This window comes from Nilaparvata lugens, chromosome 14 (assembly GCF_014356525.2).
Source record: "Nilaparvata lugens isolate BPH chromosome 14, ASM1435652v1, whole genome shotgun sequence".
In the NCBI taxonomy this organism is placed as follows: domain Eukaryota; kingdom Metazoa; phylum Arthropoda; class Insecta; order Hemiptera; family Delphacidae; genus Nilaparvata; species Nilaparvata lugens.
Genome location: NC_052517.1, coordinates 10,086,488 through 10,107,102, shown reverse-complemented (window position 1 = coordinate 10,107,102; position 20,615 = coordinate 10,086,488). Strand labels below are relative to the sequence as shown.

Below are 20,615 nucleotides of genomic sequence, written 5' to 3'. Positions count from 1 at the left end.
TGTATTGCTGTATTTCCATAAGGTATATAGTTTTAATCAAGTACTTGTGGATGAGAATACTGCGTGAGGTTTACTGTTCACAGAACTATTAGTTATCTACTCACAATCAAAAAACCAAAAAAGAAACTTCTATCACAATTTAAAAAAAATTGAAAATTTCACTCCTAACCAAGATAGAAATAATTTTAGACCCACTTGTTAGCCCATTTTGTCAATTTTTCCAGCTGCTCCTCTTTCACACATTAATCAATGATTTATCTTTGTGTTTCAGACTCTACAGTTCCCACCACATCCTGTCGCACTACAAGAAGAGAGAATCGACAGCCAGTGAAACGACAACTCTGACCCTGATTGGAACGACAACTGGAACCAGGGTGTCCAACGGCTCTATGGCCCCTGGCTTCATGGTCAGGACATCTGCCAGTCCTTATCTCGAGACGTCTTTGGATAATGTCGTGTAGATTGGGAGAAATGTATAAAATTATTATTCAACGAAAATCCCAAATAAATGCTGTAAATCACCTCGAAGACCTCTGCTACTGCAGACATTGACAACAGGGTTAACAGCTAGATGGAAATTCGATGAGAACTACTATCCAAAAATTAGTTGCCAGCCCGGGAATCGAACCCGGTACCTCCCAATTGCTAGTCAGGAATGCCCACCCCTACACCAAACTGACAATCTCCGGACAGTAGTTTTTTTGGATAGTAGTTCTCATCGAATTTTCATCTAGCTGTTAACCCTGTTGTCAATGTCTGCAGTAGCAGAAGTCTTCGGGGTGATTTGCAGCATTTATTTAGGATTTTCGTTGAATAATAATTATATATTAATTGGCATTTGAATAAATTCATTCTCTATTTAATTCCGTCAGAAATGTATGAATTGGGAGAGCGATGAGTTAAGAGAAAAATGAGTAACACCGTTGTTTTACTAGTCCTCATCTGTAGACATCTCTGGATTATGTTGTAAAAAGTGAGAGGAATGTATAAATTGGATGAAAAATTGTATGAGTTATTAGGAAAATGGGAATGAACTAGTTAAAGGGAGAGAAGTAGGAGGTGTTGGAGGAGGAAGATGAAGAGGAGGATGGAGGGGAGGATGAGGAGGAGGAGGAGGTGGAGGAGAAGAAGAAGGAGGTGGTGGAGGAGGTGGAAGAAGAGGAGGAGAAGGAGAAGAAGAAGAAGAAGAAGAAGAAGAAGAAGAAGAAGAAGAAGAAGGAGAAGAAGACTGAGGATGAGGACGAGGACGAGGAGGAGGAGGAGGAGGAGGAGAGGAGGAGGAGGAGGAGGAGGAGGAGGCTGATGATGTGATATGACACAGTGTACTGTACATGACCAACAGCTCAATGGTTTTTTGGCTGTTGATTTTATATCAGGTTTATAGTTGAGTCCTTATCTTGAGAAATCTCGAGATGAAAAAGATGAATCGACAAGGAAAATGTGTAAGCAGGAAAATCAACTCCTATGGACAGAGGAGAAGAAGGTGTAGGACGTGTAGAAGGGGAAGTTCAGGAGACGTTCAGGAGGAGATGGAGGTTGAGGAGGATGAGGAGGAGGGAAAGGAAGAAGAGAATATGGAGGATGATGGAGAGGGAGAGGAAAAGACTTAGGATGAGGAGGAAGAGCAGGAGGAGGATCAGGAGAAGGTGGAGAAGGAGGAGGAGGAGGAGGAGGAGGAGGAGGAGGAGGAGGAGGAGGAAGAGAAGGAGGAGGAGGTGGATGAGGAGAAGGAGTAGTGGGAGGAAGAGAAGGAGAAGGCTGTTCAATATCAGACAAGATAATGTATATGATAAATAAGACTTGGAGACTCAGGAAACAAATTCAACGTCAATGAAATGGAAATAGTTGAGTAAAAAGAAATAAAGTTGAAGAAGTTAAGTTTCCACAACTGCTTAGAAATTACAATTTAGAAGGAATTTAATACATGAAAAATGATAGTTGACACGGTAAGAAGAAAGAAATTCTTGGGAAAAGATCAGTGAAACAAAAATACTACTGAGTCAGAATGAGAGGTAGAAGTTGATAGTGGAAGGAATAGAGAAATACAGGAGAAGACACGAAAGTGAAAAGAGAAATAATCAATAGAATTTTCACCTGGTGCATCCTTCGAGTTCAGAATATTGGAACCGTTCTGGGTGAAAGCCTGTGGTACTTTCTGTAAGTTGTGTGACTCTGAATGATTGAATAAATGAATTAAAATATATTGATAAGTTATATGAATAGACCTTGAATGAAAAAGACCAAGAAATTTTCAAAAAACCACTGATCTATTGATAATTAGGAAGACCGGTTTCGGTTATTACACCATTGTCAATCTCTGATAAACTAAAACTAAATACAAGAGCAGCAGAATTTATACTAGTAGGCGAGTAATGCTATTGGTCGAGGGCATGAACGCCTGCCATTGGCTTGATATTGAGATCACTAAAATTAAACAGATAGCTGTCACAAATGGGTATGAAGAAAGTATGGTGGACAGATTATTGAGTAAAATTAATAGAAAAATTTCAATCAATTCTAGCTTTGTAGGCTCAAACTGTGAGGAAAAGACTTGGATAACAATCCCATATTTAGGCCTTGTATCTGATAAAATAGGTAGGGAATTGAAGAGGAATGGATTTCATGTTGCTTTCAAGACCAAACTGATTTTAAATAGTCTATTTAGCTGGAGTAAAGACAAAATTGATATTTGGGATAAAAGCGGGGTGTACAAACTTAAAATGTGATGATTGTAATGCTTGTTATGTGGGTCAGACTGGTAGAAGTTTCAAAAGTAGAATTAAAGTACACATCAGAGATTGGAATAAACAAAATGGGGAATCTAACTTTGCAGAACATTTGATAACAAATAATCACAAGTTCACAGTTAAGGAGAATGTTGAGTTTCTTCATGTTAATAACAAAGGCAGATCTTTGAATATTCTAGAGGTTTTAGAAATAACAAGAGTAATTAAGGAAAATTCCCAGTATAGTTTAAATGACCAGATTCATTTCAACCAGTACAACACTACGAATTTAGCTTTATCATAAAATTGTAAGCATACATTAGTCAATAGTTTTTCCATTTACATATTTGCTTTATTATCTTTCACACTTGTTTTCTTGGTTATATTTTGTACTAAAAGTAAATTTTATCATCATGGCGATTCTGTTGCTTTTAAGCCGCCATTTTGTCACACCGTTGAGGGGGAGGAGACTGTCTAGGTAGGCCAATGGCAGGCGTTCATGCCCTCGACCAATAGCAGTACTCGCCTTCTAGTATAAATTCTGCTGCTCTTGTATTTAGTTTTAGTTTTATCAGAGATTGACAATGGTGTAATAACCGAAACCGGTCTTTCTAATTATCAATAGATCAGTGGTTTTTTGACAATTTCTTGGTCTTTTTCATTCAATATGAATAATTACCACAATATCAACTTATCAACTACACAAAAAGTGAATAGACCTTCATTATCTGGGTACATTAAAGAGTAACTACTCATTTTAAACTGTTATTTCTGATGTGATAAGGGAGAGAAATAATCAAGGAGTCAGTCAATATTCTCTTCCAATTTTATTTCAAGGATAAATGCTTGTACAGATGTATAAATGAATGAATGGTGGAGCGAGAGAAAAAATGTTGAAAATAAGCACAAATTCTATGAAATATTATTAATTTATGGATGGGAAGATATGATTCTATTCTTGGACAATCCATGATGGCACTGATGTGTTATCATCATAAATTATAGTATCATCTATAATTACTATGAAGAAGGGATGGTGAGTTATGATATTCATAAGAGTTACTTAACATAAAATTCATAAGATTTATCTTTTCAAAAATCATCATTTATATCAATACAACTTTTAGGTTACATCATAGAGCAATCATACACAAAATTTGTGAAAATTTGTGATTTAATCTTAATATTGCTCGTTATTCTATACCTATATTCCGTTGTATTGTACAAGGCTAATAAAAGTGGAAAAGTTATGTTGTATTATACAGTACAAGAGAAAATTGGGACTAGAGACATTTTGTTGAATAATTAACAAGAAAAAATAAGAAGTTGAAGAATTGTTTTTTGTCGTTCCAATACGATAAAATACTTCATATATCAATAATTAATCATGTTCTTCAATGTTGTTTTCCATCACGAACTGCTTATTATTAAATCACTTTTTGCTTTAGGAAAAACGACTAGCAGTCAGATATTTTACAATAAATGAATAAATCACTCACTGGGCAACGAGATCTTTCAGCAGTTCCGCCATCTTCTTGGTTGTCAACCAGCAAGATAACCAAGAACCAAGAAGATGGCCTCATTACAATGTACCATGTATTTCGGAAAACTTCCGAATTTCAGGATAGGTTTTAGAGTAAAAAATTCCGCCCAGAGGGATTTTCAATAATCAATTTAAATTGTAGGAATTGGAATAATATGGTCGTTTGAAATAGTATATTTCGTACCTAGAGCATAAAATGAGATTTTTCCGGCTCGAAATCGGTTCTAGGCCGAGGACTAGAAATGATTGAGAGCCGGAAAAACATTTTTGCCCGTGGTGCGAACGCTATTTTTTGCCACACACAAAAAAAACAATATAGAATAGTTGAGAATAGTTGTTTACTAAGCACTTCCGAAAGCAGAAGTGGAAGGTGATAGCTCTAGCAAATCTGAGGTAATCTGAATATCAGGAAATTGTCCAAGTTTTTTGATCACCTTTCTTAGCGGCTGGAAAGGGCACTCTTTCCGGCCTAGGTCGGAAAGAAACCTGTTCTGAAGTCAGACGAGAGTCGTCTGCAAACAATGTCTTTCAGACGTAGGGACTGGAAAACAGCTGCTTTCTGTGCAGTGTGGCGAAAATTGAATTTTCTCCAAATCTCGGTCTTCCGGAAGTTTGACTCATTTTTTAGAAGTTGTAACTCAGCACTCAATGAAGATAGAGAGCTTTGACAATGACTCAGTCAAATTTTCAGAGGGCTTTAAATAATTTCATCCTTTTTTAAATTTCATTTGCACTTACTAGTGCAAGAAAGGCACTAGTGGATTTCTCTGTCCAATGACTCAATTTGGCGTTAATCTCGAAGAACTGGAAACGGAACCGAAAATCCGTGGTTTTTGGAGCACTCTGTAAGGAGCTTCAGGGCTAGAAGGACAAATTCTTGTATTTGAGGGGTTCAATACTCTATTATTCATTTATAGAATAAGTACATCAATCATAGTTTATTAAAAACGGAATTTCCTCCAAATTTCTGGTTTTCCAAAAAAATTACTAATTTTTGAAAACTTCAGAATCATTGCTCGGAAAATTTAGCGTGTTCCGAATTTATTCCCCAAACCACCCTTTATCAATACCTCGTGGCTATAGTGAGGTCCACGTTATAATGAAGAATGATTGGAGATCAACGTTGCCGATTCTCTGACTTGTCAATGCATTCTATGGACGGTAGCTGATTGATGTAAAGGTGTGTACAGACAGATATACGCACCGCGAACATGAGCAATTCACTTTTTAATCAGCCGACTATATCTGTATTTTTACAGAAACGGTATAAGATATAGATATAAAAAGCTTGGCATCAGCTGATTAAAAGTGAATTGCTCATGTTCGCGGCGCGTAAATCTGTAATCATCTTAATATTTAATGTTCATTCTCGTTTAGAATAATCAATTACATTTAATTAGGCAATAAATTATATTTTTCAATAATTTCATAATTAATTTTCATAATTGAGATGAAATATTTTGTTAATTGACCATTAATTCTACATTGTTAGAAGGCGATCTGACAACAGAGCAAAGCAAGAAAGAGATAGCGCTATACGCTTTGTTGAACGATAGTAAAGGATAGCAATACCATTGCTAATCAAACACTGCCATTATAACGTGGACAAAACTATAGACTACTGCAGAGCTGAAATGCTTGACCGCTCTCTGATTGCAAACACCCTCCATCACTTCTAGATCTTGTTATTAAAAATATCTTGAACACATAGCTATATTGTAAATCTACCAAATGATTGTACTATAGTATTTTGTTATATTAATATCGATGTAAACCTATTGTAGGCTGTTAAGAAAAATGCAATGTACTTTCTACTATGACCTGTTGTTATATTGTGCTATTAAATATTGTACTCATAAATATATAAATAAATATTGTTTTTATAAGAATGACTATGTGAGAATTTGTTAGTAGTAATGAGGATGATGTTTTAGTTATACTTTAATATAATATATATCATGTAACTAGTTCAGTTGAGGGAATTTACCATATTGTTTTTGCCAAATACGAAGTTGAGGGCAAACTATTATAATTTTCATAGTAGACTAATGTTTATCTCTATGTTCATGCTTTTGAAGAGACGTATTCAAAGATCCAAAGTTTCAAAGAACCTCACACGTCAACCGAACCTTATTGTGTGTCCCAAGTATTTTAGTTAGGAAACCAACTCCTGTGTCCTCAACAACGTCCAGGAGTTCTTTCCCTAATTTTTTTCCCTGCTATATGAACATCCCATTCCTCACCTGGTTGCTTTCAGCCAAACAAAGCCATTCTTCTAGCTCCAAGTCTTTCGCAATCCAGTACGATATGCTTGACAGTCTCTCCGAACTGATCACAAAGCCTACACAGCTGACTTTCATTTCTGAGTACAATTGTGTGGAGATGTTTCCTGAAGTGGCCATGTCCAGCTATCAGGGCAATCAACTACTTGACCTGACCTTTACCCAGACTCAACAGTGTCTGCCTGCAGCCTTTTGCCAAGTGCTTGAGCAGAGTGACCCTGCCATTGCTGGTGATGTAAGTCCCTGGACTCATCGTGTGGAAGGCAGTTGTTTTGCTTATACTACAGCTTGGCTCTGGACCAAAGAATTGCATACTGGAACCCCCCTTAGCAAGCTCATCTGCACGCTCGTTACCTCCTATGCCTACATGGACAGGTAACCAACCAAGATGCACAGAGTTGCGTGTTGCAAGCCTGCTGAGTGTTTTGTGGCACTCCCACACCAATTAAGACTTGATTCCATTGGACTCAAGAGCCTTGAGGGCCTGACAATCTGACATGATTGCTTGTTGCATTGGCATCTGGAAATGCCTATGCTGGAACAAGCCATGATGCCCTAAATGCCGGGAAGATTGTGCCGTGTTGTCTCAGACTTCCACAAACTTGTGTTCAGGGCGAATCACTGTACACCCCGTAGTCGAAATCCCCTTTCAATGGAGAACCGTCCATATATCAGACAAGGCTGCCTCTTTTGAGATAGGGCCCTTCGTCGGACTTTGAATCTCTTCTATCTTTCTGTTCACTGGAGCAAAATTCAACACAGAAAGGTTTGGTGGAAACCAACTTTGAACTCATGACATCTGATGTAATTTGAAGCACAGGGCTGTGAGCAACAGCTTTGGTGATTGTGCAGTGGCCTGATTTTAGACCTGACGATAGGCTGATTTTCTTGCTTTTGCCATGATGAAAATGCTCAATGGCAGTAAGCCAAGAGCAACTCCAAGAGTTGCTGATGAGCTGCTCCTGAAAGCTCCAGTGACTAGAAGTGTGCCCATCCTTTGTAAACTTGTGAGTTTGGCTGTGGCTGTAGCCTGGTTCATCTTTGTCCACCTGACTGGTGATCCATATGTTACCTGATGCCTTATTACTGCCTTGTACAGTCATAGAGCTATGTGAGGCTTTATCCCACACATGGAGCCTGCAAGTCGCCTGGATGTCAAAGGCGCCCATTCTGCTTTATGCAGTGTATCATTTAAATTATCAATCCAAGTCAACTTTCAGTCGATGGTCAGCCGCAGGTATTTGACTGTACTTGATACTTCAAGCCGTGTTAATCCAAGTTTCAATCTGGAGAGAGAGACTCTTTTTTCCTGTAAATGGGATGACTACAGTCTTTGAGAGATTTATGCTTGGTCCCTCTCCAAGACACCAGTCATTAACAATTTTGAGGTTGACGTTCATGACATCAGCAACAATGTTGGTGAACTTTCCCTGTACTATAAAGACTATGTCGTCAGCATAGCCCTGGATGAAGACACCTTTATTGGTAAGTTCATGACGGAGATCATCAACCACAAGGTTCCACAGAAGAGGTGAGAGCACACCTCCCTGCAGACAGCCCCTTGGAGGCGCAATCACCATCGACTCACCTTGAAGATCAGCCTTATCCGCCTGGAGCAGAGCATGGCCTTAATCCACCTACTAATTGCAGGCTCAAGACCACGCCCCTGCACCGCTCGGACCATGGCCTTGTAAGTGACATTGTCAAATGCTCCCCCAATGTCCATGAAGGCACATAGAGAAATCTCTTTGGCAGCAAAGCTGTACTCCACACTGTTCACAAGCTGATGCTGGGTTGTTTCAAAGGACTTGCCGGGCTGATTCCTGTGGAGGGAAGTAACAGAAAGCACTGCTTTCCTTGATGTCTTTTCACCAGTCTTTCCAGCGTCTTTAGAAGAAACGATGTGAGACTGATGGGATGGAATGATTCCTTATCTTTGGAACGAAGAGCACTCTACTGAGGCACCAGGCTTGAGGGATGTAAACATAAGCCAGATTTATTCCAATAAGTTCACACAAAGGATTAATAGAAACTTTGGGACTAATACCTTATGGGATCAATACCTTTGTGGAATAGAGGGTTCCAATAAAAAAGAGAATGGATCTTTTTAGGTAGAATCAGGTGCCTCCAAAAGGTGGCTGGACACTGTTCTCCTCCAACATGAAGGCATTGAACACATAGAATCAGTGAGTCAGTTGTAGGCCCATTCAACTATTTGTGAATACTCATTCAATATACTTTCTTTTATCCAGTTATTCAGACTTTGAAGTTGAATTATTCATTTCCGCCACTTGATCAGGAAACAATGAATTTTCAGTTTTCATTGTGTAATGGGCTTCCTGGGGGGTTACCTCTTGTAATGGAGTCCCACGTTGTGAAGCCATCTTGTAATGGACTCCACGTTATTTGAGGTTCACCTCCGCCCGGGAGCAGGAAGTCCAATACAAAGAAAGAGTGGAATGAGTCCGGAGTAATCGGTCTGGGAGGTAGTTATTCTCTCCTTTCAACTCGATTACACCGTCTTCATAGAACTCAAAAAAAATATATAAAGATAATATCCAATCACAAATGATGGAAGGTGGTGTAACGTGGCGTTTGCAAATATATCAATAAGCTCAACACTTCCGGCTGACTCCCACAGCCAAGAATATAGTTCAGGGAGACCTTTGCTCGTCTTATAACTATACCTTGTGAGTTTGCCAAACACGGGATAAGATAAATCGCTATCAGTTGATAATGAACTGCAAATATAATGCGCACAAGAAATCCACACTTTATACAAAAAATCACAGTCTAATGTGTACAACACATTCAACACTGTGATGATAATTTGAAGAGTTACTATATTTGAAGTTTTCAGCAGGAAATTTGATTGAACAAAGTCCAGATATTGAATTGGAGAGATTTGATAATATTAGAAAAATAAGTTAATTACTAGCCTTGAGCGACTGAGATTCAGGGGGCTGGCGTGGAAAGCAAGGAATGAGATTACAATTAATACAAATTTCATGTATTGTCGGAGTTTACTCTCAGTTCTCTGGGTGTACTCTCAGTTTCAAATAATTCGTCGTTAGCGCTTTGTTATATTTTATTGATGCACTGCACTGTGCATTGGGCCCGATACAAAATGATGAAATGAAATTACTCACTCGATGTCTTCGGATGAAAATTGACTGGACCTCGGATATGGATCGCTCACGTTGTGGCACAGGCAGAGTGTCGGCGGCTAAGTTCGGTGACGTTTTAATTTTATATATTTCACTTCACTCCGTAATTAATCAAAAATATATAAGAGACGGTATTTGGTGCTGATTTACAGTTATTTTTGGACATTTACTCAAACATTTGAAACAATTAAACGGGGAACGTTCAACCATGGTTGTTTACCGCTAGATGATCATCTGGGAAGTGGTTATTCTTGAAAATACTTAAGTTCATACACCCTTGAATAAATAAATCCTGGCTTCTGATAGGTTGATATAATTCAAAATGGCTTTCGTCACAATGACGTTTGCAAATAAAGAGAGTAGTTCCCAGATGTAGTGATTCAAAATCAGCAATTTACATAAATTTAAAACCGGGATATCTTTTAATACAAACAAAAGTCGAACCTCTTATCACTAGAACATACCGTATGAAGCTAGCTTCTCCCTTATCAGACATCACATTCACGTGGTGATTACAAGAATCACTGACCTACGATAACATTGGCACAAGCCATGTGATACAGTGATGTGAAGTGCGAGGAAATAAAAAATAGTTACAAAAAATACATTTTAATTCTACGAAAGAAAATAAAGCAATAGCAAGGGAGGCTAATTTTGATAATAACGGTACAAAGATAAGCGCTTGACAGGTGATTGTCTGCTTATAACCACAATTCAACTACTATATACCGGTGAGTAATCACAACTTTAATTTATTTATTTTATTGCATGTTGTCTCTCAATATTTTCTAATTCAACATCTTCAATATATTTTATAAATTCAAATATGAAAAATAAAGAACATTTTTCTCGTCTTATTGACAGGTGAATAATTTATGAGGCTGTGCTCCTTTGACATATTTTAAAAACATGTTGACTAAATAAGGTTAGTTTTCTAATAATTCCTATTCATAACAATAATTTTATATGGAAAAGAGTGCACAATAAATTCATTATTATATATAAGATAAGATACATAGTGGAACATTATAAACATAAGGTGAGATAATAGCAGTAGTTATATTAGCTAGGTCTTGTATTGGTTTACAACAGTTTCTCATGATAGAAATATTTCTATTTTCTATAATTTGATTTCCTATGATTTATTTATCAATTTTAGTTCCTTAAAAAAAAGGATATCGTGACAATTGGTTCAAGAAACTTGGATTTGATAATATTGGGAAAGAGTCCTTCTGAAGATATCTATAGTAGAAATAGATGTTTTATCTATATCGAACACATAACAGATATTGGGAATCAGAACACAATAAACGCTCAATGGTCCTATACCATGGTATATATGAGCAAACAATAGTCGATTTTTTCAACAGGGCCACATGCTTCTGTTACTGAATGGGAACTATTGATTGATTCATTTTTAGAAATAGTTACAAAACTATCAAAACTGAACAAGAGGATGGACTATTGTTTGCTAATATAAACCATGGTATAGGGCCATTGGGCGTTTATGTTCTGATTTACAATAGCAACTCAAGTCAATAGTCTCAGAATCTCCTTTCTTGTGAAACAATGTGACACTGGTAGTCTCTCACACTGTGCCGTTATCACACTCTCACCTCAACAAAACAGTAACTAGTAGTTCTGTAAACAGTAGACTTCACGCAGTTTTCTCATCCACAAGTATCTGATGTCACCTGTTCTAGTTGATTCAGTTGAATCATTATTTACTTTTAAAAACTGTTACTTTCCCCTGCTTGTGATTGTGGAGAGGCTAGACAGACGCTGAAGCACATCATCGGAAATTGTAATATACGTGCCTACCAAGGCGATTTAAATGATTTCATTTCGGCTTCTCCACAATCACTACACTACCTTGACAACCTCGACATAAAAATTTTAATATATTTACAATATCTTATTAACCTGACAACGGTCTTATGACCAGATTTTTTCTTTGACTACCTACCTATATGTTTGTGTGTGTCTATATATATATGTGCCATACGCTAATAATAATAATAACTGTTATTTTGGTTTCTCCAAGATCAAAAACTCACTTATGTTGATAAACTAAGTTCACGATTGAATTTTTTTCCCATATGATGATTTATCCAGTTTCGTGATAAACTTTCCATCTGATAAGAATATTTCTCAACTATTTTTAAATCAATTTCCTTCAATCAATAATATTATAATTTTTTCGGTATTATTCAGTTCATCTATCATTTTTCATTTCATTCTCAATCACCTCTCGAATTTGTTTTTCAAATGTGAGAATATGGATACTGATGGGCACGCGCATAGCGACCTCCATACAAGGCCCCGGCCTACGATATTGCAAAGTCGCAGCGTAGGCCTAGAATCTAATACATGATTGGTGAAAAAGATCAGCTGGTATTTTAAAAAATCTTTTTTAGGCCTTGTATTAGATGTGGCCATGGCACGCGACATGGAAAATATTGCAACCCTACCTTATAGAAATAGACACGGCCAGACATCTGTGTGATGCATGCAAACTACTTGTCAGCTGATTGATTATGAGTAATTCTATAGTCTGATTGATCCTATCTTCAAAGTAGATGATTGTAGTGATATCAGTGTATGGGGGGATTCCTTTTCTTTTCATATTAAGCCTTAGCCTTAAAATGCAAATTTTCAAAAAAAACTTGTTTATACATCGACGCGCAGTTTGAAATCTCATCGAATTCTATCAACGCGTTTGGCCGTAATCGCGTTACATACAGACAGACAAAAGCAAATCGAGTTGAAACATAGGCCTCACTACGTTCGGTCAATAATAGACAGTAGACGATAGTAATCAGCTTGAGTAAAGAAAACTCGGCTTGAAATTTAGAACATAAGTGACCTATACCATGGGATATCTTCTTTTACTATCTTTTCTCTATGACAGTATACACCTTAGATTTCAAGAGTGACTCTGTGTAAATTTAAATCAATTTCCATGCCATCTAACAGATGTTTCTGAAACTGAGATTCGAGAGAGAGCATTTGAGTGCGATCTAGCGGTTCATTTTCAAACTATATGAGTTTGTGTGATCCACAGGACTACAGAGGAAAATAATCCAAGGAGGATATTAAAGGATATACATGGAGACTTCTTCTTCTTCACAATCTTCTTCTTCTTCTCCTTCTTCTCCTTCTTCTTCTTCTTCTTCTTCTTCTTCTTCTTCTTCTTCTTCTTCTTCTTCTTCTTCTTCTTCTTCTTCCTTCTCCTCCTCCTCCTCCTCACCCTCCTCCACCACATCCAACTCCTCCTCCACCACCTCCTCATCCTCCTCCTCCTCCTCTTCATCATACTCCTCCTCCTACTCCACCTTATATCATCCTTAAAATGCAATCCTCGTAACCTCAAAATTTCAAAAACTTCATAATATACATCGATGCGCAAATTAAAAAGAAAAATACCTGTCAAATTTCATGAAAATCTATTGCCGTGTTTCGGAACATAAACATTCAATATGAATATTGATATGAACATCCATGCAAACATATAAACATAAATTAATACACTAGAGAGAAATGCAAAACCATCGATTTGGATCTTAGACCTCACTTCGCTTGGTCAATTACTTGACAATAATTTTCAAAATTTATATTTCAGATAATTTCATTTACAGTTTTAATAATGTAAGCTTCAAGAAATGATACAGTTGTTTGCTCAAGGTTTTCTTTTCAGTTGATCATATAGCAACTAGGTCAGGCTATTCTTGTCTCCAAGTCCGCATAAATTATCTCAATTTACTTCGAATGCCTGACGTGGGAAATACAGTTTCGAACAATGATAATGTCAAAAAGTCAGTACGTGTCTGTGAGTTGAAGTACAATGGAGTCGACTACAGTACTACATTTTCTTGGATGGATTCTGATAATTTGGAATATGTGAGTACCGTAGATAACCTATTCAATAATAGAGGGAAGAATCGCATTTGCATGCTGAGTTTCCTCAACATCAACTTCAACAATTTATTTTTCTCAATCAAAAAACCAGTAGAAACGCGAGAATGGGAAAAATGTATTTTTTCCCTTGATTTTTTGAAACGAGCGAATCAAACTTAACAATTTTTTTTCTCTTTCATTGCCCTATTACTATATAATATCTGGTAAGAAAAGTAATGCTTTCTGAGAAAAATTAAGGTACCACAGTTTACAATGTTCTTCAAGGTCACCTGAGTCCAAAAAAGTGGTATTGGTCTGTATATGTGTGTGTGTGTGTGGTGTGTGGTGTGTGTGTGTGTGTGTGTGTGTGTGTGTGTGTGGTGTGTGTGTGTGGTGTGTGTGTGTTGTGTGGTGTGTGTGTGTGTGTGTGTGTGTGTGTGTTGTGGTGTGTGTGTGGTGTGTGGTGTGTGTGGTGTGGTGTGTGTGTGTGGTGTGTGTGTGTGGTGTGTGTGTGTGTATGAGTGTATGTGCGTCTGTGTACACATATCTCATCTCCCAATCAACGGAATGACTTGAAATTTGGAACTTAAGGTCCTTACACTATAAGGATCCGACACGGACAATTTCGATCAAATGCAATTAAAGATGGCGGCTAAAATGGCGAAAATGTTGTCAAAAACAGGGGATTTTGCAATTATCTCGAAAATTTGATTAACGATTTTGATCAAATCTATACCTAGAATAGACATAGATAAGCTATATCAACTGCCAGACGTCCCATATCTGTGAAAATTCCAGGAGCTCCGCCCCATCTATGCAAAGTTTGATTTTATATTCCCAATTATCAGGCTTCAGATACAATTTAAAGAAAAAAAAATCAAGTGGAAAAGATTGAGCATGAAAATCCCTTTAATTGATGTCCAGTAACATTTTCACCTGAAATTGAAATTCCATAAATTCAATAGCTTGAAATTTGAGAAAATGTTATTATTCAATTGCTAAATGTTGGCAACTGTTGATTCTATCAAATCATCCACTATGAAGAGATAGCAGATATCGTGTGTATCCAGCGTTATTGTCCTATCACCAGCTGGCTTAGGTCTTTGAATAGTAGTAGACTTGAGATGCGCGTGAACACTAGGGTCAGGTGATAAATTTTCATAACGGGAAGGAAAGTTGTGTGAGTGCGCCACACCAGACTTCTCCATGAATTATTCACGTCAAATAGAAGAGAGGGTTCTGTTTCACAATCTGAGATCAAACTTCCCCTATCTTATGCACAGTGCGACTCATGGATGGTCGCGACTAAATGGCACCTTAAGACTGAACCATTGCTTGGTTGATACTGCAACCTTGGTTGATAGTTGGAGTGAGGGGAGAAAGTTTTGGAATGCATAGGTGACTCATTCACTGACACCACCCCATCCAAAATTTTCGGGCAGCAAAAAACTGACACTATTGTACTTTTTACAACAGGCGACTACCGGGAGGATGAACTATTGATAAACAGAACACACTTTCTCAAAATGATTGGGGAAGGACCAACAGGCACAGCCCAAAACTGTTTCTTCCCCGAATTTTCATTTATACACTATAAATAGTCCAAAAAGTAGGTTATGTTCCATACACTTGAATTCAGGATCAATTTTCAGTCCAAGCAATTCAAAACAAAAAAGTTCTCATTTAGATTATTCACAAAACAAATTTAATAACACTCACTGATCACTTAAAATTGTCAAATACCTTTGAAAATTATGATAATACTCTAGTTTAGAATGATTATCATGTCATGTCAACAAATCAGATTATTCTGATCAAGTCGATTAACATTTCTAGATAATATTTCTCGCTGATTGATTACGCAGCTGGAAATAATTCTGTCTCTCTCCCACATACGAATCTTCTGTTTCGACAGTCGACGAAATTACCATCTGTTTTTCCAAGGATGAATAATTGTTATCCATTTCATGTCCTTCAGCGAGTTTCCCCAGGGATAAGACCTAGTGCAATCGATTTTTTATAACCTAAACCTACTATGTTTCAAATTTCATGAAAATCGTTTGAGCCGTTTTCGAGATCCGTTGAACATAAATAACCAGATATCCAGATATAAAATTAAAAAAATATAAACAGATATACGGAAATTGGTCGCTTAATATAATATGATTATTATGCTTGATTGCACAGAGTGAGTCATATGTATGGGAACCCTTCAATAAGTTGGAGACTTGTAGATATGATACTGTAACTTCTAGGATGAGTTATTGGTCGAGTACTCTACCTTTTGACGTACAACCGAATCCCAACCCCTCATAAGGGGATGACTTAGGACTTGTAACTCGAATATTTTTAATGTAAACACACATTGTGTAGTATATAATTTCAGAGGCCTTTTTGAAACAAGAAAGATGGCATCAATGTAGAAGATCTATGATGCTTGTATCCAAAATGGCGGCTGATTGAAGTTCTAGTTTTTAAAGAAATGAGGGGTTATAACTGAAATATTTTAGATGTAAACACCCATTGTGTGGTACATCAATATTTGAGAACCTTTCCAAAACAAGAATAATGACATAGATAAAAATGTTCTATGATAATGTTCGTGTCAAAAATGGCAGCTGATTGAAGTTTCAAGTAAAACTGCATATTAGCAACATATGATTTGCTGGGTAATATTCATCGCTTTTCAAAAACACAAGGCTTTAGAAATCCTAGATCCCTAGGAAGAGGAAGCTCCCTACACTCAGAAATTATTTATAGATGAGATTGTTTCAAAGTATCACCAACAATGGAAAGTGCATGTTGAACAAATGTCAGCTGATAGGCTCTGATGTGCTAAAAGGACGTAGCTCCGAAAAGCTCCTTTTTCGTCTTTTCGAATGCAACACGTTGCTTCTAAGAAGATACAAAAAAACATCTGTTGCTAATGGAAAGTTACATTTTCAAAAATTGTTGATGTTTTCGAACGGGTAGTATTGTGATCTATCAGCTATAGTCCGGGTCCTGTAGCTAATAGCTGAGGGCTAATAGATCACAATACCACCCATTCGAAAACATCAACCATTTTTGAAAATGTAACTTTCCATTAGCAACAGATGCTTTTTTGTATCTTCTCAAAAGCAACGTGTTTCATTCGAAAAGACGAAAAAGGAGCTTTTCGGAGCTACGTGCTTTTAGCTCATCACAGCCTATCATCATTTGAATAACATATTTTTTTATTCTTATATCTGGTTATCTGGTTATTTATGTTCAACGGATCTCGAAAACGGCTCTAACGATTTTCACGAAATTTGAAACATAGTAGGTTTATGATATAAAAATTAGATTGCACTAGGTCTTATCCCTGGGGAAACTCGCTGAAGGACATGAAAGGGATAACAATTATTCATCCTTGGAGAAACCGATGATAAATTAGTCGTCTGTCGATAACAGACGATGCATGTGTGGGAGAGAGACACAATTATTTCCAGCTGTGTAATCAATCAGCGAGAAATATTATCTAGAAATGTTAATCGACTTGATCAGAAAAATCTTATTTGTTGACATGACATGATAATCATTCAAAACTAGAGTATTACCATAATAATTTTTAAAGCTTTATGACAATTTTAAGTGATTATTGAGTGTTATTCAATTTGTTTTTTGAATAATCTAAATTAGAACTTTCACTTTCCTTGCCCTATCAACATAGGTAAGGAAAGTATTGTAATCCGAAAAAAATTGAGGTACCCCAATTTCTATATGTTTCAAGGTTCCCTGAGTCCAAAAGAGTGGTTTTGAGTAATGGTCTGTATGTTGTAACGTATTAGAATCGGAAGAGCTCTTGAATGAGCCTATTAAGATTTTAGCGAAATTGTATCCTAGAAAACCACGACCAGATTTTATAGTATTTAATTCTCATGCTCTACCGATTGAAGCCAAGCAGAGGCAAAGCGTTATTCATTAAAAAAATAACATCATAATGTGTGTGTGTGTGGTGTGTGTGTGTGTTGGTGTGTGTGTGTGTGTGTGGTGTTGTGTGTGTGTGTGTGTGTGTGTGTGTGTGTGTGTGTGTGTGTGTGTTGGTGTGTGTGTGGTGTGTGTGTGTGTGTGTGTGTGTGTGTGTGTGTGTGTGTGTGTGGTGTGTGTGTGTGGTGTGTGTGGTGTGTGTGTGTGTGTGTGTGTGTGTTGTGTGTGTGTGTTGTGGTGTGTGTGTGTGTGTGTGTGTGTGTGTGTGTGTGTGTGTGTGTGTGTGTGTGTGTGTGTGTGTGTGGTGTGTGTGTGTGTGTGTGTGTGTGTGGTGTGTGTGTGTGTGTGTGTGTGTGTGGTGTGTGTGTGTGTGTGGTGTGTGTGTGTGTGTGTGTGTGTGTGTGTGTGTGTGTGTGTGTGTGTGTGTGTGTGTGTGTGTGTGTGTTGTGTGTGTGTGTGGTGGTGTGTGTGTGGTGTGTGTGTGTGTGTGTGTGGTGGTGTGTGTGGTGTGTGTGTGTGTGTGTGTGTGTGTTGGTGTGTGTGGTGTGTGTGTGTGTGTATGAGTGTACAGAATGACTTGAAATTTGGAGCTTAAGGTCCTTAAACTATAAGGATCCAACACGAACAATTTAGATCAAATGCAATTCAAGATGGCGGCTGAAATGGCGAAATTGTTCTCCGCCTCATCTAGGCAAAGTTTGATTTTAGATTCCCAATTATCAGGCTCCAGATACTATTTGAACAAAAAATTTCAAGTGAGAAAGATTGAGCATGAACATCTCTACAATTAATGTTCAGTAACATTTTCACCCAAAATTTAAAATAATCTCGAAATTCGAGAAAATTTTATTATTTCAATTGCAAACTGTTTGGCAACTGTTGATTCTATTAAATCATTCATTTATGAAGAGATAGCAGACTTCGTGTGTCTCCAGCGTTAATGTCCTGTCACCAGGTGGCTTGGATCTTTGAATAGTAGACTTGATGCGCGTGAACGTTAGGTGATAAATTTTCTTAACGGCAAGGAAAGTTGTGTGAGTGCGCCACACCGGATTTTTTTGTTTTGAATTGCTTGGTCTGAAAATTGATCCTGAATTTAAGTGTATGGAACATAACCTACTTTTTGAATTATTTATAGTGTATAAATCAAAATTCGGGGAAGAAACAGTTTTGGGCTGTGCCTGTTGGTCCTTCCCCAATCATTTTGAAAAATTGTGTCCTGTTCATCAATAGTTTATCCTCCCATTTAGTCGCGACAGTGCATAAGTCGCACTGTGCATAAGATAGGAAAAGACTGTATACGGGGACTGTAAACGGACCAATAACACAGAATTGATGGCTTTGCTTGGTGTATCTTATTGGGCTATGAAATGTTAATTTCCAAATGTTCATAGGTGTAAAATACTTGGAAAATCGGATGTTGTAAAAAGTACAACACGCGACTGTTCGTGTGATTGAGTAGGGCTCGACTACCGGAAAGTTATAAATAAATAACGAGCGAAGCTCGGTGTCCCGATATTTCAATATTATCATAATCACAGTATTTAGAATACAATAGCATTATGAACCAAAATATTGAAGTAAATCAATAATTACAAGACAAGAACTCTGTTTTCAGATGCTCATTTGAAGTATCTGCAGTAAAGCAAAAAAAGCAGACAGGTGTAACTGGTGACCAGCTCCTTATAGGCTCATTGCAACCCATCCCTACTATCTATAAGACTCTGCCTTCGATTGCCTACTATGGAATACTGTAAGTATCGATCAACATATTTTCCAATTTGTATTTGAGAATGTATCAATCAAATCTTCTATCTATATATATAAAAGCGAAATGGCACTCACTAACTGACTGACTCACTCACTCGCAGAACTAAAAATCTACCGGACCAAAAATCGATGTGTATGTAACTAGCCTAAGGGTGGTTTTAAAGTTCTTTTAGCATGTATATTCTTCTTATTCCAATATCTCAAAATTATAATTGAAATGTCCATACCATATAATAGAATTATAATCTAGAGAGAGTACCTGTTTGAAACAGTTGTTCTGGTAACTGAATTGGAAATTTTGTCAGGTTGGAATTAAGTTGAGTTGACTTTGTTAGGTTGGCACCAAGTTGAAGTTTGAAATGCATTTATCCAGGACCTCCTAAATACCAATTTATCCAGTTAGCCAAAATTAGCGTTTTCTCAGCTTTTCTGCGTTACCTCACCTTTTTCAATAATTGATGGAAGTATTATTAAAAAAAATCAGTACACAGGTTTAGCTGAGGTGGAAGAATTTTGTTCGCCAAAGATACGCCAATATAAATAGTAGCAGGTGTTTTTCGAGATCAAATTGACATAATACGTTCAAATTCGGTACAAGAGGTTCCGCCGAGGTCTACATGCAGGCGAGCGAAGCGAGCCCGCTGATCTCATTTTTGACGATCCAGTCGGGGGTCCAGGGAGCGGAGCCCTCTGGCTAGATGGGTATGGCGAGCGAAGCGAGCCTGACGGCTAGTTTATAATAAATATACCTTTATTTGCACAAATAGACAAGTTAGAACACATCTAGATAAGCATGATAATATAAGGCGTTTAACGTGCAGAGTGACAGCTCACGGCCTTTGTAACTTGCACAAGTCAATAATGGAAAAAATGTTCTGGTACATTGTTTGATTAAAATGTATTTATTTTGCATGGAACAACGAATAACTTTGTGTCGAGAAATTATGTTGTGTATCACTATCCTATACTACCAAACGAGCAATTTCTTTTTATATGTTTAGATGTTTATATGTTTATTATATCTTCTGTATTTGACCGGATCTCGAGAACGGCTCTAACGATCTCCACGAAATTTGGAGCAAAGTAGGTTTATGATATAAAAATCCGATTGCACTAGGTCTCAACCCTGGGATAACTCGCTGAAGGACATTAAAAGGATAAATACGTCCTTGGAAAAACAGCTGGAAATTTTGTCGTTTGTCGATACCGTAATGGAAGAGAGTAAACGAGTGCATGTGTGGTATATGGGATCATCCAGCTGATCTCACGAGAAGAAAAATTT

The 20,615-nt window shown here is 37.3% G+C and overlaps 2 protein-coding genes across 2 annotated transcripts in view; both read left to right on the top strand.

Annotated features, from left to right (window-relative positions):
- LOC111050624 (diuretic hormone receptor-like) overlaps positions 1 to 477 on the top strand; it is a 139,026-nt gene extending 138,549 nt beyond the window's left edge. Inside the window, exon 10 of the mRNA XM_039441168.1 lies at positions 272 to 477. Within this exon, the coding sequence (XP_039297102.1) occupies positions 272 to 461 (190 nt within the window). The 3' untranslated portion in view covers positions 462 to 477. The remainder of the gene's footprint in view (positions 1 to 271) is intronic.
- A 13,020-nt stretch (positions 478 to 13,497) lies between these two features.
- LOC111061693 overlaps positions 13,498 to 20,615 on the top strand; it is a 12,165-nt gene continuing 5,047 nt past the window's right edge. The window contains exons 1-2 of the mRNA XM_022349386.2: positions 13,498 to 13,618; positions 19,182 to 19,316. Of these exons, the coding sequence (XP_022205078.2) occupies positions 13,563 to 13,618; positions 19,182 to 19,316 (191 nt within the window). The 5' untranslated portion in view covers positions 13,498 to 13,562. The remainder of the gene's footprint in view (positions 13,619 to 19,181; positions 19,317 to 20,615) is intronic.